At 53.8% G+C, this 24,436-nt stretch overlaps 1 protein-coding gene across 2 annotated transcripts; it reads left to right on the forward strand.

Annotated features, from left to right (window-relative positions):
• The first annotated feature begins 1,372 nt into the window (after positions 1 to 1,372).
• CSF3R (colony stimulating factor 3 receptor) lies at positions 1,373 to 23,199 on the forward strand. Of its 2 annotated transcripts, none has more exons than XM_077837963.1 (16): positions 1,373 to 1,664; positions 3,521 to 3,658; positions 4,833 to 5,132; positions 5,392 to 5,515; positions 6,438 to 6,625; positions 8,048 to 8,202; positions 9,954 to 10,107; positions 11,132 to 11,214; positions 11,534 to 11,747; positions 12,634 to 12,825; positions 13,701 to 13,802; positions 14,363 to 14,509; positions 17,432 to 17,572; positions 18,545 to 18,635; positions 19,223 to 19,304; positions 19,989 to 23,199. In XM_077837963.1, the coding sequence occupies exons 2-16, from the start codon at positions 3,592 to 3,594 to the stop codon at positions 20,517 to 20,519; spliced, it is 2,571 nt and encodes an 856-aa protein (XP_077694089.1). In that variant the 5' UTR covers positions 1,373 to 1,664; positions 3,521 to 3,591; the 3' UTR covers positions 20,520 to 23,199. The 2 variants fall into 2 exon arrangements, with proteins under 2 accessions (XP_077694089.1, XP_077694088.1); XM_077837962.1 differs by having other exon boundaries at positions 1,374 to 1,664; positions 19,986 to 23,199.
• Positions 23,200 to 24,436: the final 1,237 nt, after the last annotated feature.

Here is a 24,436-nt window from a genome sequence, read left to right on the forward strand (position 1 = left end):
CACGGTGCCAGGAACACTGGTTAAAACTGTAATGAAATGGAATTCTGAAAGGCCTAGATGAACGCGATCCCACAGGGACAAACCAGCCCAGCTCCGTAAAGGAAATACTGCACCTCTTCAATCTACTAGAGTTCCTGGAGAGGGAGAACCAACTAATGTCATTGATTTGGACTTTAAATAGCTGTTGACAAAGCCCCTCACAAGCAGCTATTAAGGAAACAAAATCAACTTGGGGTGAGAGGCAGAGTATTGTCCTGGGTCAGACACTGGCAAAGAGGCGGGACACAAAGGATTAGATGGCCAGTTCTCAGCATGGCCAAAGGCTGGTGGTAGGGAGCCCTGAAGAGCTGTGCTTGGACTTGGAGTGGCGAATTCTTGGAATGAATCCCAGCAGTGCCATAGTCAAGGCTGTGTCTTGATTTCCACTTCAGTGGCACTTGGACTGTGCACCCCACATCATCCTGGGGTGAGTCAAACCCATCAACGTGTTCTCCTGAGCCCCTGGGGCTTTTGGAACGGAGCTGGCTGAGCACATGCTATGCTGGGGGGAAATATGTCCTCAAATCCACAGGGACTTTGCTGAGGTGGGTCTCCCCTTTTCTCGGCAGCCTTTGCTAGGACCCACCGGCTCATCACCTTGGTGCAGGAAACTCTGGGTGTTTAGAAAACACTAGCTGAGCTTAGCGGGCGGGTGCTGAGTGGGCTCGGTGGCCTCTGATACACAGGAGGTCAGACCAGGTCCCTTCTGCCCTTAAACTCTATGGCTCTGTGACTTGGAGGACCCTGTGTCCCAGCACACGGCCGCTCCACCAGCTCTTACTGGATTATCCTGGATTTAGGCCTTCCCCATTCAGTCTCTGCTGGGAAGGACCCAGGAGCAGACCCCAGGGAGGATGAGGAGGGCGGGCAAGGGCAGCACTCACAGTAGAGACCCTGGAGGGTTATTCTCCGGTGTGGGGTGAGGGGACAGCTGTCACTAAGAGCTGTGGAAGGGCCTGGCCATGGGACCAAAGGTGGAGACTGGGGGATGGCAGGGCTCTCCCCGATGTGCCACTGGCTGGGCAAAACCCTGGAGAACATGCCGCAGATGAGTAGGGTGGTTCTGAGCTCTCAGCATGCTGCCTTGAATGGTGCACTGGGCTGTACAAACAAGGGCACTTAAAGCGCACATCCAGCCCCTCCCAAAGGCTGCACTCTGCTCCAGGGCCCCTTGGATGCTGTATTCCTCCTGCCAGCCTCTCAGAGGCCAGGCTGGCCTGGCTGGCTCTGGCAGGTCACAGCAAACTAGAGTATTATTGCCCCATCCCGGCCGCTCATGGACTCCCTTTGAAGCTCAGTGGGCGGGGGGAGGATGAGCAGGGAGCCCTTTCCCCAGCCACTCGCTGCGTGTGATGTGCTCCTTCCTTCCTGCCATAAAGCCAGGCAGATACAGCCTGCGGGGAAGCATTTTGCAATCACCTTTTCTGAAAGTCAGAGCAATTAACGGCACTGGTTGGTGGGTTTCTTTTTTTTTGTTGTTTTTTTTTTTCTTTCTTTTTTGAGGAACTAACGGTGAAAGCAATATGTTAGAGAAGAGCTGGAACACTCTGCTCTCCTGGGAGCCAGGGGCCGGTCCTGCGAGGGAGTAGCGAGCCGGCGCGTGCAGCACGAGGCGCTGAGATGAGGTAAGGGATGGAGCTCATGCTGGCTGGGTGCCGACTCAAACTTGGGTTGTACAGAATGTCCGATGGGATCCCACTGCTCTGGCTCAGCTCCATCCTTGGCCAAAGCTGCTCGGGGTGGATCGTCCCCCTTTTAACAGGTGGTGAACGATGCATTCTTGTGAATCTGGGGGTCCCGGCATTCAGCGCCGTCCTGCTGCTGCGGCTCAGAATCATTCAGCGGCTGTTCAAAGTTTGCACGGTGCTTTGGAGCTGAGAAGTGTTATCCCGGCTCGTTTCCCCATAGCAGGGGTGGAGAGATGGAATAACCTGTTCTCACACATCACCAAGCACCATGAGCCACAGATCCAGGGTATCATACCATTGATCCCACCCACCGAGGGGATCCTTTTGTGGGACTCAGTGGAGCAGCCGGATATCCAGCCCCAATCGTGGTGGGAATTGGCAGCAAGGAGCAGGTGAGGGAGTCAGAACCTAGGACCCAGCAGTCCGGGGTTCAGGAGCAGAGGGAGGGGTGAGGATGGGGGAGCAGGGGCGGGCTGGGAAGAAGAACATGAAAATAGTTTAGAGGATGTACAGACTGCAGAGGAGGGAGAGGCAAGATCCCAGTGGCCTGCAGATGTGGCCTGTCAAGTAGGGAAGCATTTCCTCATTCATTCCTTTCATGAGACTATAAATAACCCCAGCCTCGAGCCACCTTTCATGTTTCTTAAACCCACCCATTGGATGGCATGGGAGGTGAAACCACCCTGGCACTGTGGCATGCCACATCTGGACACGAATACAGCCGTCCCTTCTCTGCAGGAGCCGAGGGACCTGCCTGCCTTGTGTGTGGCTGAGTGGAGCTCTGAACTGGCTGCTGGGGTCGCGCTGGTGGCCGAAGGTCATGCTAGGCTCTCCCCACGCATGAGGCTGGTATACTGCCAGGGTGCTTTCCCATTCTCTGTGCTCTTTGCCAGCCCAGGCAGCACCGGGGCTCTAGGGGGGGAGGTTTGGTTGTACAGGCTACAAGCTCCTTGGAGCAGCAGGGGCAGTCTCTTACTAAGGGGGTGCCTACCCAGCAGCTGGGAGCAAGTTCCCAGCCTGGATGGAGACTCGTGCTTGCAGGGCCAAGCTAGCATGTTATGAACAGCAGGGTGGGTGTTGTGGCTCTGGCCATCTGAGCTCAGACCTGAGGGGGGCAAGTCTCTGCCTGAGCCAAGAGGCAATCGCTCACCCTGGGCATCGCCGCACCCCCAGCCACTCAAGTTACTTTATTTCCCGGGCTGGAGGGGGCTGGAGGGACTGTGTGAATGTGTTTCTGACACAGAGCGGTGGCCTGAAAATGGGCAGTGACAGGCTGCAGGCACCCAAGCCTTGAGTCCTATGAGCCTCTTCGTCCCAAATGTAGTCACTGGGAACAGCTGGAGGGGCGTGGAACACGCTCACTTCTGTATGCACCACGGGCGAGCACTGAAAGGACCCGTCACATGCCACCACCATCTGTAACACGGGTCAGCACCAAGAGCATTTGTGCTTGGCTCTGCTCTCCCAGGATGTGAACGGTGTGGAAACGCTTTGATGCAATCAACCAAATGTCTCAGACCAAGGAGGAAATTCACAGCCTCAGGGTGCCGATGCAAAATGAAATTTGCTTTGTGAAATACAAATGTAGTGTATATGTCAGATGCCCAGTTAGCGTGTGTGTCTGTGTGAGATAGATAGATAGATAGATAGATAGATAGATAGGGGGTGCATCGGGACAGATAGACGGATGGATGGATGAACCCAGTACATTTTGCCTGCTATGTAACTCAGAAAGTCTCTGATGTAGGATTGTACCAGGTCAGGTTAATCTGAACACATTCCCATCTCCACAGCCATCATCCCGGGCCTGTAAAGGGGGCTCATTCTGTGAATTCCAGGTGATGCCAAAGCCCAGGGTCAGATCATGGCCACACACTGGAACTCTGGGATGCTGCTGGGATGCTCCACACTCTTCCTTCTGCTCCTGGGAGGTGAGTTTCAAAGGGACGTGGTTCCCAGCAAGGAACTGGGAAATCCCTGACTCTGTACAGATGCACTTGACATCAATTCTGTGGCCAGTATGGAATGAGTTTGCTAGTGTCCATATCCCAGACTCGGCGCTGACTGACAGTGGCGGCAGGGGGCTGTGTTGGGGACTAGCCTGATGGAGAGGTGGCTAATCCAGGTCAGGCTGGAGAGGAGTGGTGGGACGGTCCCCCTGCCCTGGCGGTACTGGACCCTGGATCTGTAGATAAGTGGAGAATTTCCCAGCCCAGTGCAATTCGCCAGCCACAAGTGAAAATGATAGATCAATGTCTCAGGGCTTTGAAAGGGAAGAGCCCCACTGAAGTGACCGTGGACCGAGCACAAGAGCCCAAAAGCAAACGAAGGCCCCACTCCTAACATGTGACCCTCTAGGACAGACCCCTGAGCCTGGGCCCCAATCCCAGACCCCGCGGCGTCCCAGTCCTCCGAGCCAACGCTGGAGCTGCTGGAGTCCTGGCGCTGGTACCCTTCACACTCTAACAAAAGGCACTGTCCGCATGTCTGGCCCTTTGATTGTTCCTTTGCCATTTCAGACTCCAACATGGCCCCTTTGGTGCTAAGCTCTTGCTGTGCAATGTGATAGCTCCTTAAAATCTCCATTTGGGAAAGAAAAATTCAACCTTAATGGCAGCAAATTTAAAGCTGACAAAAGCAAACACTGTTTTGCACCATTAGCCTATGGAACTCCCTGCCACAAGGTCTCCTTGAGACTGGGGGTTTAGCAGGATCCAAAGCAAGGCTTGGACATTTATCTAGCTAACACCACCATCCAGATTTGCTATAGAAAGGGTTAAAATTCATAGAACTTTGGAAGGGGTATAAAGTCTCCTCCTTCAGGGCATCAGCCAACCAACAGGGGCTGGGGGAAACCTCTCCCTGGGGCAGGTTATCCCAGAACTGCAGGGTTTTGGCACCACTCACCCCATGCTGCAGATGAGATACTGGGCGAGATGGAGCCCAGGTTTCTAAACATGGGGCTGGCTTTCAGGAAAAAAGAGTAACACACTCAGGCTGCAAGAAGGATTTCCTGGCGTGCCGGTGAAGGAGCAGGCCAGAGGGGCAGCCTCTTCTGCCCCAACGCCCTGTCACCCTGATGTGCTGTTCTCTCTCACTCTCCAGGAGCCCGAGCCTGTGGCTGGGTAACAGTGGACTCACCCACCACTCTCTTGGGATCTACAGTCACGGCCTCTTGCACCATCCAGAGCAACCGCTGCAGTGGTTTGGAAGGGGAGGAAATCCAGATCACATGGAGACTCGACAGCATGTCCATGTCAGGGAGCCAGCACAAGAGCGCAGAAGGAACAGAAGTTTCCAATCTCACCATCAGCCATTTCAACCGAACCAGGGCCAAGCTGTGGTGTTACGTGGTGTGGAACGGCACCCCACAGCGGATAGGCATGGCGGAGATCCACGCAGGCTGTAAGTCATGGTCTCCTCTGGCCTCGACTCAAAGGGCCATGTTTTCCTGCATGTGCAAATAGCACATCCCCGTCCTCTTGATATTTGCACCAGCATCCCTTTCCTTGCACCAAAACCCCTGTGTTTGCACATGGTAGGTGAATAGTTAACAGACACAGGACCAGTCAATGGTGCTCAAGGACACGCAGCTTAACTGCCCAGACCTGGGAGGTCCACTCAGTGCATCTCAGATCCTTTCTCTCCATTGCTTTCTGCCTAGATCCACCAGCAAAGCCTGACAATCTAACCTGTATGATGAACCTCACTGAGAACAGCCTGACGTGCCGATGGGACCCCGGGCTGGACGGACACCTCCCAGCCAAAGTGGCTCTGAGAAGCTCCAAGTAAGTGTTGAGCCGCAGCCGCATGCATGGCCTCCAATCCATCAGCAGGGCCATGGTCAGGCCTGTTTGCCCATTGCACACCACGCATGGAGAGCCCTAGAAATTAGAGGGGAAAGGGGCCCGTTTGGGTCCCCTCCTTCCCTTTGCACCCAGCAGCAGCCAGGAAAGCATGTTCCCTACAAGTATCTAGAGTTGTGTCAGTCTGCTTTTAAAAGCCCCAAGCAATGAGGCCTCCAGCCCTCTGCAGACTGTCTGGAGGCATCTGTGCACCGGGGGATACCAAGTCTTGCAGGCTGCTCGGTACAAGCCCCTTGTTGCTTTCCCTGGCTCTGTGGCCTCGGATGTGTCCTTTGGCCATACAGTCCCAGGGCTTAGCGTCACCCGTTGGTACCTTGTGTAGCAATAATTGTTCAGAGTTGTGTGCCGGAACCAGCCCCCAAAGCCCCGAATGGGACCAGATTACAGCACCCGCTATGGGCCACTTTGAGAACTCCTGACACCACATGGCCAAGTGGCACCCACCATAGAGCAAACTTAGAGCCACTGAGACTTGATCCCAGCCTCCCTTTGACACCCAGCCTCTGGGATTGGACCTCAAAGAGTCGCTGCCGGCAGGAGCCCATCCTCTCCCTGAGGCCAGCCTTGACTCCATGCCAGCGCTCCGGCTGACTGAGCCTGCTCAGCTGAGATCTCCCTTCAAGAACTGTATTTCCCCTGCCTCTGGCCTACCCTTGGGTATTGTTCAGAGGGTCCCTCTGCACCTGCACAGAACCTGCCCTGGATTTCCATGTCCCTGGGTGTGACCGCTGGGTGCAAGTTGAGAGGAAGGTGAGGCTGGTAGCTCGGGGGGATGGGTCTCCAGTGAGAACACACTGAATGTTCGTGGGGACCTACAGACTGACCCTGTCTCGTTGCACTGCAGGAGCAGAGGCCAGTGTGAAGTTTCCCAGGAGGCGATCCCAGACTGTATCCCACAAGCCGGCCAGAACTACTGCACCATTCCCCGCAGGTTTCTCCAGCTGTACCAGAAAATGGACATCTGGGTGTCCGTCCAGAATGCCCTGGGCACAGCTGAGTCTGAGCATCTGTGCATCGACCCCACGGATGTAGGTGTGTAGCGGAGCTGGGGGCTTCCTTTGTAGCCACCTAAATCAGAGTTTGGACAAAAGAACTGAGAGAGAGAGAGAGAGAGAGAGGGAAAGTTAGTTCTGTTAGACCAAGTCCCATTAAAACACTTCGGACTCTTAGCTCAAACTTTATTTTAAGGTTCCATTTATAAATGGTTTACGAAGGGTTAATAAAGGATTACTAGCTGTTCTAAGCTGGTTACAGATGTGAGTAGGATGTGTTATCGGTGGTTACAAGCATCTCAGCACAAAATGTTATAGATGGTTATAAGCAACCTGTTGACTGACTGGTCCCGCTAACAGGTGGTTAGCCATTGCTTGAGCTGTGTGCAGCTCGAACATTTGGCCCTTCCACCAGCAGCGGCTGATCCAGTCAAAGATATTACCTCACCCGCCTTGTCTCGCTCATGTATTGAAACATCAGCGAGTCATTTATTAACCCTCTGGAAACTATTGATCAATGGAACCTTCGTGTCAAATACGATGTATCCTTATTACTATCATTTTGCTGTTTAAGGTCCTGATTCGAAGCCCATCAAAATCAGGGAGAGTCTTTCCATTGACTGGGCAGGCCCTAAGTGCTCATTTCTGCCGGTGAAATCCTGACCCTGTTGAAGCCACTGGCAAAACTCTGGTATAGTGTATCAGTATCTGGGATTTCTGTTACCAGAGCCCCTAGGTGTTGGGAGGAGGTTACTAAGTAGGAGTTAACTCCCAACATCCTGGCCAAATTACAGTGCAGTCGTTATAACTTGCTCACTGCACCCCCCACTCTAGGCGGTTTTGGCTGATGCAGGATGATGCTTCTCTCCGCAGCACAGAGCCCTTCTGCTAAACAGCTGCTTCATGTCAGCCCAACATTACAGCACGAGGTGGGGTAATTCCTCTCCAGGGTGGGGAGGGGGATAAGTGCATTGGGAGGTTTCAGGAGGAAAGACACAACAGGAATGCCAAAGCAACGATTAATTAATGAGTTATTGTCAATTATTAATAATAATACATTTCCCTCAGTCTCTGATTGGCCCCTTTTCCCCTACTGCAATTATGGATCAATCTCCCCGTAATGCCCTGAGACTCATGCGTGGGAGATTGTTTCATTTCATTTGCATGTTGAATCCAACTCCTTGACAGATTATTTCTATTTCCCTTGGTCTTTTCATGCTGCATTCTTTTAACCATTTATTTTTCTTACTCACCTCGCCGGGGCTTCAAGCCAGAGCCAGGATTAAGACAAACCCTAAATCAGATCAGATAAATGGCTGGGATCCCCCGTGTGAACCCCAGGGTCTGGGGCTCCCACTGACTGCAGGAGAAGGTGTGCCGGCAAACGATGAGTGGGGTCGAGCCCGGGCTGTGGTTTGTGCTTTTCCCCATCTCGCTAGCTACCTATCTTGATTCCCTGTAGCCAAACTGGATCCCCCTGTCCTAAAGAGCATCCAGTCAGTCCCTTTCCAGACTGACTGCATCTCCGTGGCCTGGGAAGGGGCTCCCACCAGCTCCCACATAGAGCAGCAGTGTGAGCTCCGCTACAGGACCCATGAGGACCCTGGATGGACTCTGGTGAGTGACTGGCTCCGGGAGAGGGGGGCTGGCTGGGGCATTGCTCCATGGGGCTGTGTTCCTTTGGAGGAAGTCTGGTCCAGTGGCCAGGACTCCCGGGATCTGTTCCTGCCTCTGTTTCCATGGGGTGACTGAGAGCCCCCCATTTTCCCCATCTGTAAACTGGGAGATTCCAGCTGCTCTTCCGGCAGGGTCCTGAGGGGAGAGAAGTGAGCCATTGGCTTCTTTCTCCTGTTTGGAAGGAGGGAAGGAAACCTCTCCTGTCCCCCTCAAGCCCCCACTCCTAAAATGCAGTGTCTGCTCTTCAGTTGTAACCATTCAGCTCCCTGCCACTCAGGGATAGTCCAGAGACTTATTCTGCACTTCCAGTACCTTCATTTGACCCTCCGCCCCCTCCCCTCGTCACTGGGTTCACCACACACCCTGTGCCCACTGCTGATGGGGCACAGAAGAGAGGCAGCCTGCTGAGCACTGATGGCTAGATTTCCCAAGAACTCAGGGCTGGATCTCCAAGTGCGCAGCGCCCCCTTCACCCCCCCCTCCCCGCCTCCCATCACCACCACCATCGGAGACAAATTTCCCACCCTCAGGAGCTCCCATTGTGACACTGGTCAGATTTTCCAGAGCTCACGCCCAGCCCCCTGGGCTCTTTGGGCAATCGGGCCACTTTCTTAGATGCCAGAAAGGGAGTAGAGCACTTGGAAATCTGGGGTGACGAGGCTTTCTGAACACTTCAGCCTATGGCATGCGGGGGGCAGACACCAGCCACGGGGGCCAAGATTCTCCAAAAGTGGCTAGTGATTTGGGGGCCTGGATTTTCAGAAAGTGCTGAGCAGCCACCCTCTGAGACTCAGGCCCCTTTAAGGCATCTCCGATTGGTGGCTCCAAATCAATAGCCACTTTTGCGCCCATTGGGGATCTGGCTCATTGACCCCAGTGGAGCGAGGCTGAGCACCTGCCCCACCAAGCAAAGACCAGAGCAGAGCGATCCAGGCCAGACAGCTTGGAATTCCACCCTCTCGGAGCCACTAACAGTCACGTCTTCGTCTGTGCTTCTCCAGCCCCATCAATGCATCTCCCGCCGCCAGCCCGTTTCCGCGCCACGCCCTGGCAACCTGCGACACAGATTTCCTTTGGTGATGTCCCTCTAGTTTGAAGCAGCCCCATTCCCTTGTTTAGATCACAAGTTTCCTGGGCTGATTCTCCCCTCCCTTCGGTGTAACACCCCCCCACCCCGCCCGAAAGGCATGGGGTTCCCCTGGGGAGTGCGTGGAGCCAGGCCCCTGGAGCCTGGCCCTGGCCTTTAAAAGCGGGGCTCTCTGGGAGCAGTTTCAGGCACCGATTTCCCCCGGGTCTGAAGGCTGCGTTACTGGGCCAAACCCATCTGCTGGCCGCAGTGGACTTTGCCCATCAGATCCCACACTCTGTGTGTGACTCTTCTTTTCAGACCCGTCTCCAGTGGGCTGTGCAGCTTTGTCCACAGAGGGGTGAAAAAGCTTTGCTGGGAAGAAGCAAGAGAGAAGCGGGGCTGGCTTCCCCCGGGCCCAGTCCCTCACGCGCTCAGTTACATCCACAAAAGGCTGCCACAGCAGAACGGGTTGTCAGGGGCTACCCCAGGGAGCTCTTCATGCCCACTTCGGTCTCCTTTGCCCTGGTGTGAATGACGCGCAGGGCACAAGCCAGGGGAGAGTCGGGGCCACATGGGGTTGCCTCTGACAGCTGCCAAAAACGTTGCTTTACTTTGCAACCAGGTCCCCGACATTGTCAGCCCCAACCTGAAGACCCATCACTGCGGCTTCCTCTTTGGGACGGATTATCGCTTCCAGATGCGCTGCAGGAGGGTCACAGCGATGGGCTACTGGAGCGAGTGGAGCCCGGAGTGGAATTTCATCACCCACGAGAAAGGTGGGTCCTGACAGGGGGACCAGCCGCACCACAGGGTCAGACTGACTCAGGCCCAGGGACCCAGGGAGTCCTTCCCATGCCAGGGCTGTTGGGAGGCCCCGGTGTGAAACAAACACGACAGAGAGCCATCCTCACTGCTGCCCCATACCCACCCCAGCAGCCTCAGCCGAGAGACCACGGACCGAGCCCTAGGGCTGGGACCCCACAGCGTCCCCAGTGCTGGTGCGTTGTGATCCCACAGCGCACCTGGGGCTGTGGCTTTGCCGAGTGACCGGGGCAGGGTGGAAGGACACAGTGACACACACAGAGCTTGGTGATGGGGCACTGAGGAGGGCAAAGGAAGAGGCCCAGGGGCGCCTGGGGTCCGACCCCTGCTTATTGGCGTTTGCAGTGGGTCTCTAAGGCGCCCCATGCTGGGAGCAGTGCCCATTTACTGCCCTTGGCATGTGGGTCAGGCCAGTTTCACTCTCGCACGCGGCCTGGCTTCTGCTCTGGGGCAGATGTTGTTCTGGGTGATTATTTGCTGGGCGATGGGCCAGCTCGGTGCACAACGAGGAGACAAGGGCTCTGCCCGAAGGTGCCCACGGTCTAAGGGCTGCTCTGCACACAGGTTTGGTCCCTGTAAAGCAATGTCCCTTAGGGGTGTGATCTTTTACCCATCTGTTTATACCTGTGGGTGCAGTTATAGTGGGCTAAGGGGGCCTTGTCCTGGTACAGCTATTCCTCTTCTCCTATACGGAGAAACTAACCTGGCATCGGGCACCTTTATACCAAGAGACCCACCCACACAGGGACGGTACCAATGTAACTGCCCTGGCAGAGGTCCGGTATAGCTTGTGACCGTAGACCAGGCCTAGGAATGGGGCTTGCAGCTGACGAAGGTGCAAGACTGAGTTTTAGTGACGTTCCGATCCACTGAGACCAGCACATCTGTGTTGGGTCTGTCACGTGTACCAGTAAAGGGCAGCTGGGAAGAACGGGTGAAAGAAACCCCCACTCCTCCCTCTCTTCTTGCGTGCCCTAGCTCCTGCAGGGAAGCTGGACGTTTGGTGGAAGATGACTCCCGTGGACTCTGGGAAGAGAGCAGAGGTTCACCTGCTGTGGAAGGTAAGGCTGGACATGACCCTAGCAGCAGAATGCACACGTGGCTCTTGTACGATGGCCCCTATTATTACCCATGGCTTGTCTGTGGGGGAAGAGACAGGTGAGCCCTTTATCATGGGACACACTGAGACTGCCCCAGCCCCTGTCGCTGTCCTGGGCTCCCCATTGCTAGGACAGTCTGCCCCACCCTTTTCTCCCCTGCCCAATTGTTGCTGTAGGACCCGTCCCCCCAAGAGCTAAGCACCAAACACGGTAAATCAGCCCTGCATGGTGCTCTCCACAACGGGCTTAACCCAACCGCAGTTCTACCCGCTCTGTGCAGGCTCTGAAGCGGAACGAGATGAATGGCAGGATCCTGGGGTACTGGGTCTCCCTGAATCCCAGACGGAGGAATGTGGAGCTAACAGCTGTCTGCAACACGACAGAGACTCAGTGCAATTTCTCTGTGCTGGCTGGGGTCAGGAGAGTTTATCTCGCAGCCTATAACTCAGCGGGCGAGTCTGCAGCAACAGAAGTTATCTTCCTTGAGAAGAAAGGTAGGGGCTCGCTAGACATCCTTGCAGTCTGTTCAAAGCAGCATGTCTCTGAAACCCTGAAAGCACCTTCAGGTGGGCTCCGCTCTGCAGAAACCCTTTGATTTCTCAGCTCCGCTGCACGTGGGCCAGGAGCCCCCCCCCGTCACTCCTTTGTCTGGCTCCAAGAACTTGGACTGTCTGTATTTGGTCACGGCCCCAGTAATAAGTAGAGGCACTTGCCTGTCGGAGTGTGATCTCTGGGCTCCTCCGTGATCCCGCAGACACGCAGTGACCCCGAGATGGGCTCCCCGGTGCACTTCCTGGGCTGCAGAGCATTGCAGGGGAGCCAGGGATGAAACCCGGCCGACACCACACTGGCCTCAGGCGCATGTTGTAAAGGCTGTTGAGAGTGATTAGCCGGAGGGCCAGCTCCTCAGCTGGTGTGAATCAGCTGGAGCCAACGGAGTGACACCAGTTTACACCAGCAGAGGAGCCAGCCTGTAATCTCAGAACCATCCTTTTGAACGACAAGAGAGCAACTAATGGCCAGGCCTGTGCCCTGAGCAAGGGCAGAGTGCGAGACCCCAGACCAGGCAGTGAGTCCTGACATTCCCATGGCTGCTTGGCAAGAGAAGACGCTTCCCCGGCTCGCAGACTCACAGGCCCCATGCCCTCTCCTCTAGCCCAGGCAGCTGCAGAGGGTCCATGGCATCCTCTGGGTTTTCTGACTCCACGGTGAGCTCAAAGAACAGCAGCACAGGTTCTGATGCCCTCCCCGCCGCCCCCCCATCCCTGCCCACCCCCGTCCCCCCCATATCCCACACACAGCTTCTCTCACCCCTCCTGCCTCCTGGGGCTGCGGCTGTGACCGTTTGTGCCTGATTGCGCCCTCCCACGCTGTTCGCAGGTCAGCCCCTGGCCGGGATCCACACTTCCCCCTGCGATGAGCACAGCCTATGGGTGCACTGGGAGGCCCCCAGAGCCACAGCCACCGGGTACATACTGGAGTGGCGCCAGGCATCCTTGCCGGGGCCAGCCGGCCGCAGCGTGAGCTGGCAGGTGGAGCGGAACAGGAGTGCTACCAAGGCACTAATCCGAGGTAGGGCGCTAAGGGGCAGGGTTTGGGCAGAAGCCTCGGGCGTGGGAGGGCAGCAAAGGTGGGTTCCTGGCCTTTCGCCCCTTCGATTCACTGGTCTAAGGTCTATCCGCAGCACATGGATCCTTAGAGGCTGGACACCTGCCAGGAGGGGATCTGCTGGCCCGGGCTTACAGGGGGCAGCCTGGTGGTGTCTTCTGACTCCCCATGTTTCTGAGCTGCCCCTCGATTTTACAGGTCTCTGCCCTGTATCCATCCACCGAACCCCCCGTCTCTGCTGTGTATCCATCCTGCAACACGCCCCCGTCTCTGCTCTGTATCCATCCACCGAACCCCTCATCTCTGCTCTGTATCCATCCTGCAACACGCCCCCGTCTCTGCTCTGTATCCATCCGCCGAAGCCCCTGTCTCCGCTCTGTATCCATCCTGCAACACACCCCCACCCTGTCTCTGCTCTGTATCCATCCACCGACCCCCGTCTCTGCTCTGTATCTATCCACTGACCCCCCCATTTCTGCGCTGTATCCATCCACCGACCCCCATGTCTCTGCCCTGTATCCATCCACCGACCCCCCTTTTTTGCTCTGTATCCATCCTGCAACCCCCCTTCAGTTACCATGTACCTTCCAAGGTTTGTTTTCATTCCCATAATGTCAATGCTATGCCATTTAACCCCTTGGATGCTGCCTCATGTACCAGGTACATGATGGGAAGTAAACATTTGATGCATCAGCCAACCCGTGGTGTCTGATTGACTGGAGATGCAAGGTATGCTGGCAGTGCAGAGGGCACCCTCCCTGCTTCTGAAGATTGAGTAAAGGGCTCTCAGTGCTTGTAGCCGTGCTGGTTTAATCACCTCCTCTTGTTTTCTCTTCCAGAAAATATTGAACCTTTCCAGCTATACAATATCTCCGTGTACCCCCTGTATGCGGACGCGGTGGGGCTGCCCCTGCACACAACAGCCTATTCAAAAGAGAAGGGTATGTGTTTTTATAGCATCTCCCATCCTGAATGACCCCAAACTGCTTCACAAACTAAGTCCAGGCAGCATGACTGAAATGCAGCCATCTCTGGGGTGGAGGGTGGCAGCCCAACAGCACACATGAATGGGGGTGCTGAAAGACCAGCCCAGGGCAGCGGGCCAAACCGCTGCTCTTATGAAAAGTGTCTCCTGGCTCCGTGGAATTTGGCAGATCAGAGGATTAACTGCAGAATGATCTTCTGCAAGAGATCACCGTGCAAGAACCACAAGACAACCAGATTTCTTGGGTGAGGTGCTCAGCTGGGGCAAACCAGTGTAATCCGGTTCTCTGCACCGGCATACACCAGCTGGGGATCTGGCCCCCTGCTTACAGGGCATTCAGGTGCAGAGGTGTGTGGGTCCTGAGCTCCCCGACCTCCAAGCAGTCAGATTTCTCACAAATACCTGCTCTTATCTAGGCCTCTTTGCCCTCCGGCCCATATTGGGGACCCTATAGGAATCTGCACCACAGTGCCCTGGGCTGCTTTTTGTACCTTTCATGTTCTTCTCCCACTTCAGCTCCATCGTGTGCCCCTAAATTCCACCTAAAGAGCATCAGCAAGTCCCACGCCGAGCTCAGCTGGGACCCAGTCCCCATTGAGATGCAGAACGGCTTCATCACGAACTACACCATCTTCTGGACCAGCACCACCAGGGATGAGCTCCGTAAGTCCTGCCTGCCTCACTGCCACCCTTGCACTCGTCGACCTGCCCAGGGCTTTGTAGCACTGTATTTCCCATGGGCTGGAGGGATAGTAATCCAAACGTGATCCCCTACACAAGGGCCTGTCAGCAGCAAGGAATCTCCCACCATGCAACATGGTTAAGGGCAGGAGCAGGGATGGGTGTGGGCCTCATTACAAATGTGGCCTTGTCTGACACCTCTTGAGAGGAACTCATGATGAGATAGATGGGGGTGTGTCTGGGACACATTGTGTCTGATGTCTGGGCTAGATGGGCCTGGGGCATATTAGAATTGGTCTCCTTGTGATAGTCCTTTAAAACAAAACCCTCTGAAATATGGAATTAATGGGAACAGCAGCAGGGGAAGGGGCAGAGAGGGGGCTATTTCTGCAGTGCACTAAAACGCAAGGTACATTTTAGTCCTAGAGATTGCTAAGAGTTCGCTTGTTACAGGCATGCAGGTTGTTTCTTTTTCAACCCCAAGCGACTGGGCGCAATGCAGGAATCCCTGCGGGAGGGGCTCTGGCCCAGGCTATGCAGGAGTCAGATTAGAGTGTTATAATGTCCTGTCTCTTGTGGCTTTAAAAATCTATGGGGCCAGATCCTCAGCTGGTGTAAATCAGTGTCACCCCACTGACTTCTCAGGATGTGGCCCTGTGAACCTATATCTGTCTGTCTAAGGTATTATACAGCTTCCATCATCACAGTGTCTGAGCACCTCCCTGTCTCTAATGGATCTATCCTCCCAACCCTCCTGTGAAACAGAGACCTGCTCTTATGCCCATTTGGGCAGGTGGGGATCTGAGACTCAGAGACAGGTTTGTACAGGTATTTAGGCACCTAAAATGCAGATGAGGTACAGTGGGATTTTCAGAGGCACCTAGGTGCTGAACTCCTGTTGATTTCAATGAGGGCTGGCAGCCTAAGTGCTTTTGCATCCAAGAGTTTTAAAAGAGCTGGCTGAGGAGCTTGCTGAACCATTATTGTTGTTTTTCAATAAGTCTTGGAACACTAGGAAAGTTCCAGAAGACTGAATGAAAGCTAATGTTGTGCCAATTTTTAAACAGGACGACCTGCGTAATTATAGGCCTGTCAGCTGACATCGATCCCAGGCAAGATAATGTAGGGCCTGATACAGGACTTGTTTAATAAAGAATTAAAGATGGGAGATATAATTAATACAAATCAACATGGGCTTATGGAAAACAGATCCTGTCAGAGTAACTTCCTATCTTTTTTTGCTGAGATTACAAGTTTGGTTGATAAGGTTAATAGGTAGTGTTGATGTACTAGACCTAGACTGCTGGAAGGCTCTTGCCTTCGTATCACATGCTATTTTGATTAAAAAACTTGAAAGATATAAAATTATCATGGCAGACATTCAGGGGTTAAAAACTGGCTAACTGATAGGTCTCAACATGTAACTGTAAATGGGGAATCATCCCTGAGCAGCTGTGTCTCCATTGGGTCTTACAGGAATTGGTTCTTGGGCCTATGCTATTTAACATTTTTATCAATGAAGAAAACATAAAATCGTCACTGATAGTTTGCAGATGACACAAAAATTGTAAATAATAAAGAGGACAGGTCACTGCTTCTGAGCGACCTGGGTCACTTGGGAAACCAGCTGCAAGCAAACACTATGGTTTTAATGTGGCTCAATGTAAATGTATGTGTCTAGGAACACCGAATGCAGGCCCTGCTTTCAGAATGGGGCTCTATCCTGGGAAGCCATGATTCTGAAAAAGATTTGGGGGTCAGGGTGGATAATTTGCTGAACATGTGACCATGTGGCCAAAAGGGCTAATGCAACCCTGGGATGCATAAATGAGAATCTCAGGGAGGAACAGAGAGGTTATTTTACCTCTGAATTTGGCCCTGGTGCAACTGTTGCGTTACTAGTGTGCCCAGTTCTGGTGCCCACAATTCAAGCAAGATGTTGATATACTGGAGAGGGTTCAGAAAAGAGCCACGAGAATGATTAGAAAACCTGCCTCCTAGTGACAGACTCAAGGAGCTCCATCTATTTAGCTTAACAACGAGAAGGCTAAGGGGAACTTGATTGCAGTTTATAAATATCTGCGTGGAAACAAATATTTAATTATGGGCTCTTCAGTCTAGCAGAGAAAGATCTAACATAATCCAATGGCTGGAAGTAGAGCCTAGACAAATTCAGACATGGAAATAAGGTATACATTTTTAACAGTGAGTGTAATTAGCCATTACAACAATTTAGCAAGGGGCCTGGTGGATTCTCCATCACTGGCAATTTTTAAATTAAGATGGGCTGTTTTTCTAACAGATCTGTCCTAGGAATTATTGTGGGGCAGGTCTCTGGCCTGTCTTGTACAGGGGGTCAGACTAGATGATCACAGTGGTCCCTTCTGGCCTTGGAATCTGTGAATCTATAAACATCCCACTAGGCGCCTACCTGCATCCTATGGTGCCCAAATCCCTTTGCAAATCTGGCAGGAGAGGCTGAATGACCTACGCGTGGTCACACAAGCCATCGGTGGCAGAGCAGTGAATTGATCCCAACTCTCCTGAGTCCCAGGCCAGTGCCCATCCTTCCTCTAGGTGTGTGAATGTCGGGGGCTGTACTATAGGTCTGGGAAGTGGGGGGAGGTTTCAGGGGGTCACACTGTTGTGGGGTCAGGGTTTTATTTTCTCTTCTCCCTCATCACCGTCCCCTCTCCCCTTCCCCATTGTTGTCCTGTCTTTTGTTGAGGAGATGGGGGCTCGATTCCAGTCAGACCCACTGGTGCAGGTGACCACGACCCCAGCACCGGGCTCTGGATTTAGCTCCTGGAGATGATGCCGCGACTAGGAGCGGGTCCGTAAGCGGTGTGAGAGCGCGGCGGGATTGGGAGCTCAGGGTCACTAAGAGCTGTACCTGCTTCCTAGGTGCCGTTGTGAACTCCTCCTTCACCACCTTCACCCTCAGGGGCCTGCTGCCTTCGACGATGTACAAAGTACACATGACGGCGTCCACAGCAGCCGGCAGCACCAACAGCACGGCTCTGACGCTGGTGACCCCGGCGCTGGGTAAGGCCGTGGGCTGGGACCCCACGGCGCGTGGGGTGGGCCCAAAGCGGTGATCAGAGGCGCTATGTGGCCCATGTGGCAGCGGTGGGGGAGGAGATAGCCCTGGGACCACACCCCTCACACTCGCACACACAAACACACACCCACACACCCATGAACTCTAGGGACAGATGGATCTCAAGTTGCATGTGAACTTGGCCCAGCCCTAGGTGGCAGGGGAGCACATGGGGGTTGCTGAGGCGACTGGGACTAATTCCTGGGTCCACTCCAGCTGCTTAGCACAAAGCACCCCAGGATCATAAGAACATGAGAGCGGCCACACTGGGTCAGATCAAAGGCCCATCTCGCCCAGTATCCTGTCTTCCGACAGTGGCCAATGCCAGGTGCCCCAGAGGGAATGAACAGAACAGGGAATCATCAAGTGATCCATCCCCTGTCGCTCATTCCCAGCTTCTGGCAAACAGAAGCTACGGACACCATCCCTGCCCATCCTGGCTAATAGCCACTGATGGACCTGTCCCCCATGAACTTAGCTAGTTCTTTTTTGAACCCTGTTATAGTCTTGGCCTTCACAACATCCTCTGGCAAGGAGTTCCAAAGATTGACTGTGTGTTGTGTGAAGAAATACTTCCTTGTGTTTGTTTTAAATTTGCTGCCTATTAATTTAATTTAGTGACCCCTAGTTCTTGTGTTATGAGGAGTAAATAACACTTCCTTTATTTACTCTCTCCACACCAGTTATGATTGTATAGACCTCTATCATATCCCCTTAATCGTCTTTTTTCCAAGCTGAAAAGTCCCAGTCTTATTCATCGCTCTTCATATGGCAGCCGTTCCAGATCCCGAATCATTTTTGTTGCCCAACCCCCACCTGCCTCGGGGGGATACTCCTGTCACGCCATGCCACCCACCTGACCCCCTTATGCAAAGGGCTGAGCTTTTGGAACAACTCAGATCCTATCTCTTTTCCAGATGAGAAAGAAATCCAGTATCTCCTCCTGTTCTTTGGCCTCTTGTGTGTCTTGCTCATAGTATTAATCGTCTGCTTCCAGAAGAATCGGAGGTGAGTGCCCATGGATCAGCAGCCCTCTATGGGCTTGGCAGCGCGTTATTAGCCACTTAGCCTCCCGTGTTGCAGCTGTTACCTGTGCGGCCCTTCTGTGCGACGCATGGGCACCGACCTCTGTCCAGACAATGAAGGGGGCTGGAGTCAAAGGGCTGGGCAGACATTTCCTCCCTCTTCGGCTCAGGGACACTCACAAGTATGGGAGCTTTGTGCTTTTCACACCAGGCCAGATCCCACGCTGGGGTGAATCAGTGGAGCTCCATGGGGTGTGGACTCAACCCCAGAGGAGCGATGTCCTCTTCACTGACGGCAGGTATCTGAACAGAGGCAGAAGTGGGCTCAGACAGGTGCAGTGAAGGACTGTGCACTGCCTCCAGTTATTATTTATATTGTGATATGACAGCCCGCAGAGCCTCTGCTGGGTGCTGCACAAACACAGCCCCAAGCCCTGGATTTCATCCTGCCAGCTGAGTCTCTGCCAATCCCCCCCAAGAACCAAGCCCTGACAGACCGATCGGCCAGCCGCCCTGTCATTAAGCATCCCCCCGGCCTCTCATTGAGCTTCTTTGTTATGTGACCAACAGAGTGAAGAATCAGTTCTGGCCCAGCGTCCCGGACCCAGCTAACAGCAGCTTAGGCAAGTGGGTGCCGGCCGATCTACAGCAGGTAAGAAAGGATCCGGCAGGTGTCAGTCCTCCCGCATTACTGCTGACTCCAGAGCACAATATTGAGTCACCCCTCACCAGCTGAGCACCTGGCTGGGAGACTGTACAGTGCCCTGGTGAGAAGGCCAGACACAACTGCGATGGGCAGGGATTAAGCACCAGAGTAGAAAAGAATAGAAACTAGCAGCTGGATCAGCAGCAGCCAGCCTAGCAAAGCTCCTTCAGATCGGCCGGTAGGGCCTGGTAGCAGGATCAGCCCTGCTGGGCAGCCAGGTCTAGCAAACAGCTCAACTGGCAAAGCGTGGGGCCTGATCCTGCAAAATGCCGAACACTGACTTACTCAGCGCCCTGCAGGATTAGGCCCCGTGGTGAGATTGCAGCCAGGCCCCAAAGCAACATGGGAAGGAGCGCCGCTTCTGGGTGCTGCAGTGGGGCTGAGAACACAGAGCCTGGCGGGAGAGGGGCAGGACGGGGGTGGGGGGGTCAGAGGGGCTTGCGCAGCAGATGGGCTGGGGTGAGCAGGCGGTGCAGAGAGTGTCCCCCCTCAGGGGTACTGAGAAGGGGCGATAGGGGAGGCGGTAGCAGTCAGGAGAGGGCTGTGCCCTGCAGTGGGGCTGGTGGGGCCAAAGCTACGCACCTCACTATCGGTCCGGCCTTCCCTGAGCAAACGCCTGTTTCCCAGGAGACTCTCCAGACAGCCAGCGCGAGGGAGCCTGGCCTGGTGACCATTTCTGACATCACAGTGCTTGAAAAAGGAGCCGAGAAGAAGGCACCGCTCTGGGGGAAGAAGGACCCCGTCCCAGCAGCTGCTGGCAGCTTTCCGGACCTCCCCAAATCCTACATCCACCCCAGCAGCTCCAGCCTGCCGAGTGGCAGCCGAGCTCCCGGAGAGGCGAGGCCGGGCTCCTACGTCAACGGTGCTGGGGCCGTCCAGTACGCCAAGATAGTTGCAGACGGCTACAGGGGCCAGCAGCAGCACGTCCCATCTCCCCTCTACATCCGCTCCGACTCCACTCAGCCCCTGTTGAGCGAGTCAACGCCCAGCCCCAAGCTTTATGAGAACCTGTGGTTCCATGGGGCCCCGCAGACCGGGCTGCACTGCCAGAGTTCCCAGGGGGACGCGGCCTTCCTGGAGGAGCCGCTGATCGACTTCCCCCTGCTGCAGGGCCTGAAAATCAATGGGGCCGAGGACCTGCATGACTTCCAGAGATTCTAGCGCCTTGCGGAGGCCTGGAGAATGGGCAGCTCAAACAGACATGCGGCTCTCCTGGCCAGCCCCTGCCCTTCCCAAAACCTCCATGGAGTAGGCACCGAGATGCTGTTTGCATTTGCACCACATACTCTCAAGGCAGTGGCGTGCCTGGAGCCTTGGGGAGGCGAAGGGCTGGCCAGCTGCCCAGGGATGGTGCATCTCACCGCCCTGCAGGAAATCGGAGTCTGGCTCCCTGGCTGGCAGGGGTGGAAGCTCACATCCTGATCCTGCTCAGGGAAGCAAGGAGCTGGGTGCTGTCTGCTCTGCTCTTCTGGACTTCAGCGAGGACAGTGTACTCTGCAGCCCACAGAATCAGGCCCTAAGTACCTTCCCTGAAAGCTCCTCTAGTCTCTTTCTCCCCAGGCCGGGAGGGCTGGGAATACTGAAGAGAGCCCTACGGAGGGAGAGAGCAACCCAGGCAGCCCCGCTGGCCGACACTCAGGGCAGTGCTGACTTACCAAAGGAGCTGCAGCCATCTGCAGCTGGGGGAAGGTGGCTATGATGCAGAGAGGAAGGACGGCGGATCCCTGAAAACAAAACATCTGCTGCGTGCAGGGTCCATGCAGAGGCTGCAGGCTCTGGAGTCCAGACTTGCTCTGCAGCTGTCTCCTTTCTGCAGCTACTGTCCCCTGTGGTGCCCTGGTGGGGAGGGAGCCCCGCAGACTTGGCTAAAGACTTTATAAAGCTCCCTATCTTCTAAGGAAATGTCAATGAACAGTCTTCTAAGCTCATTATCCGGCTACCTGGGGTTCTCTGGCAAGGACCAAGCCACGGCTCTACGTGGCCCTCACGGAGATGGGTAGCTGAGAAACTTCACTGCACTTTCTAAACCCCAAGTTAATGTTATGCTATTTATTTGCTTCTTTATACGCTCACTTGTTACCCTGGGGACATTTGCAAAGAGTCAGCGCAGCAAGAGCTATCTGAGGCCAGGGGACGGGTACTAAGCTGCTGAGCTGTTTACTGCTAGGTCACCAGTTCAAACCTAACCTAGGTCCATAGTGACCAAAAGTCGGCACCTTTCATGGGTCTTTAGGGGTTGGCGTATGAAATGAACTGGGTGTCCAAGTGGGACCATGTTACCAAAAGGGATAATGAACTCACCGGTCAGCCTGTGAGGTGGGATGTCCAGCCAAGGGCGTGGGGTGCTGTGAGGAACGTGTGCCCTGCCACTGCTCAGGCTGTGCACTGGGGGGCAGGATGATCCCATGTTTAGAGCGCTAGCCTAGGATAGGGTCGACCTGGGCTAGGTTCCCTTCCTCACTCCTATGTGACCTTGGGCATGTCACAAAGGGTGTGTTTACTCTGCAGTGTAAACCCGGGGCTGTGGGACCTGGGCTTGTGGACTCGATGGTTCCAAGCCCTCACTTGAGCATCTACACTGCATTGCACACCTGGGTTTACAATTGCCGGCCCCAGGTCTCACAGCCGTTCTAATGGGTCCATACCGCACTACGCAGCCCTTCTGACTCCGATCTGTGGCTTGGCCTGCAGCCACGCTGCAAAACAACAAGGCTCGGACCTGACACTCAGCGGGACTCGGGCTCTGACTCACCCACCCAGCAGGACCCAGGTCCTGAGCGCTTGCTGACCCCCAAGTCAGACTGATTTGTGTGTGGACCGAAGCGGGACTTGGGCTCAAACCTGAGTCAGAACCCATGCTGTGTGTGCAATGTAGACATACCCTTCGTCTCTCTAGGCCTTGGCTCCCTATCTGAAAGCACCATCCGGCCTCCTGGTGTGTCATTGGGATAAATGCCTAAGGGATTGTGAGGTGCTCAAATACCACAGCTTTACAGGGAGGCAGTACCATAGATGGCAAGTAAATTAAGGCATTGAGTCTCCCAGCCTGCCAGCCCAGCACGGAACCGCCACTAGCCTGTTTACCTTTTGAAACAGTATTTTTTAATCGATTGGGCTGGCTTCGGAGCTGGAGCGTAGCGATTTTCCGTAGCTTTGGAAGGAGTAGGCTGGGCACGGGATGCTGTAACGGAAGCTGCACTGCAGCAAACCCTCCCCCAGCTCACCCTGAGAAGCCCAGAGATGAAATGCAGCTTCTTAAGGCTTGTTCAAAACTCCCCCAGTGTTGGGGTTTGGGCAGTGATTCGAGTAGACCCTTCTTTGCATCAACCAGTTTGCTCATCCTGACTGTCAGCTCAGGAAGTTATTGGTCCGCTCGCATCACGGCAGCATTAGCTGCTGTCAAGCATTAATATAGCCAGTCGCGATCGCTGCTCACCCTGCGAGGCAATGGTTTCTCAAGCTGCACCTGACCTCCGCTCATTAGCCGTAGGGTTATTTCCTTTCAGGATTTTCAATCGAGCCATTTGGCAGGCGGGCTGTGCTTCAGTTCTCTCGGTTGCTCTCAGTATTGCACTGGATGGGACTGTTGGGTGGTGGTCCAGGCTGCCAATAAAACGGTTATTATGTGGCAGTGGGGACTGGCGATGCTTCGCAGGTAAAGTGTTGTACAGCCATGTAACCATTCCAAACCTGTATGTGTTGCCCCAGCAGCCACTCCGACTCCGGCTCTGTGTGTTGTATACAATTCGTAGGGAAGGTTTCCCTTTCGGGTTTTTTGTTTTTTTTTATGTTACCTTGGTTTGTTTCCTTTGAACACGTCATTGTAACGTTCTGAAATCCAGTGTTTGCCAGCTGTGTGTATTTGTTTCTGTGATGCTGCAATGGTTCTGTCATCTCTTGCTCTCCTCTCACGGGCAGATTGGCAGGGGGTGGGGGGGGGGCTTCTGTTCCCTCTAGCTCTACTGCAGGAGTGACATATCCACCCATCCTATCATTGCTGTTATTACTCTCCAAGCCAGGCCTGAACTAGCTGCTGGAAAGGGTAGGGGGGCAACATAGTATGGACCTGATCTCCTGAGGTGCTGAGAGCCCCCAAACCCAGCTGAAGTCAATGAGAGTAAATAGTAAGTCAATAGTAAAAGGTTCTATAGTCATATAAATAGGAAGAAAACAAAGAAAGAAGAAGTGGGACCGCTAAAAACTGAGGATGGAGTGGAGGTCAAGGATAATCTAGGCATGGCCCAATATCTAAACAAATACTTTGCCTCAGTCTTTAATAAGACTAAAGAGGATCTTAGGGATAATGGTAGCATGATAAATGGGAATGAGGATATGGAGGTAGACATCACCATATCTGAGGTAGAAGCGAAACTCAAACAGCTTAATGGGACTAAATCGGGGGGCCCAGATAATCTTCATCCAAGAATATTAAAAGAATTGGCACAAGAAATTGCAAGCCCATTAGCAAGAATTTTTAATGAATCTGTAAACTCAGGGGTTGTACCGTATGATTGGAGGATTGCTAACATAGTTCCTATTTTTAAGAAAGGGAAAAAAAGTGATCCAAGTAATTATAGGCCTGTTAGTTTGACATCTGTAGTATGCAAGGTCTTGGAAAAAATTTTGAAGGAGAAGGTAGTTAAGGACATTGAAGTCAATGGTAATTGGGACAAAATACAACATGGTTTTACAAAAGGTAGATCGTGCCAAACCAACCTGATCTCCTTCTTTGAGAAAGTAACAGATTTTTTAGATAAAGGAAACGCAGTGGATCTAATTTACTTAGATTTTAGTAAGGCGTTTGATACGGTGCCACATGGGGAATTATTAGTTAAATTGGATAAGATGGGCATCAATAGGAATATTGAAAGGTGGATAGGGAATTGGTTAAAGGGGAGACTACAACGGGTCCTACTGAAAGGTGAACTGTCAAGTTGGAGGGAGGTTATCAGTGGAGTTCCTCAGGGATCGGTTTTGGGACCAATCTTATTTAATCTTTTTATTACTGACCTGGGCACAAAAAGTGGGAGTGTGCTAATAAAGTTTGCAGATGATACAAAGCTGGGAGGTATTGCTAA

The sequence above is a fragment of the Eretmochelys imbricata genome, chromosome 19, assembly GCF_965152235.1.
Source record: "Eretmochelys imbricata isolate rEreImb1 chromosome 19, rEreImb1.hap1, whole genome shotgun sequence".
Taxonomy (NCBI): domain Eukaryota; kingdom Metazoa; phylum Chordata; order Testudines; family Cheloniidae; genus Eretmochelys; species Eretmochelys imbricata.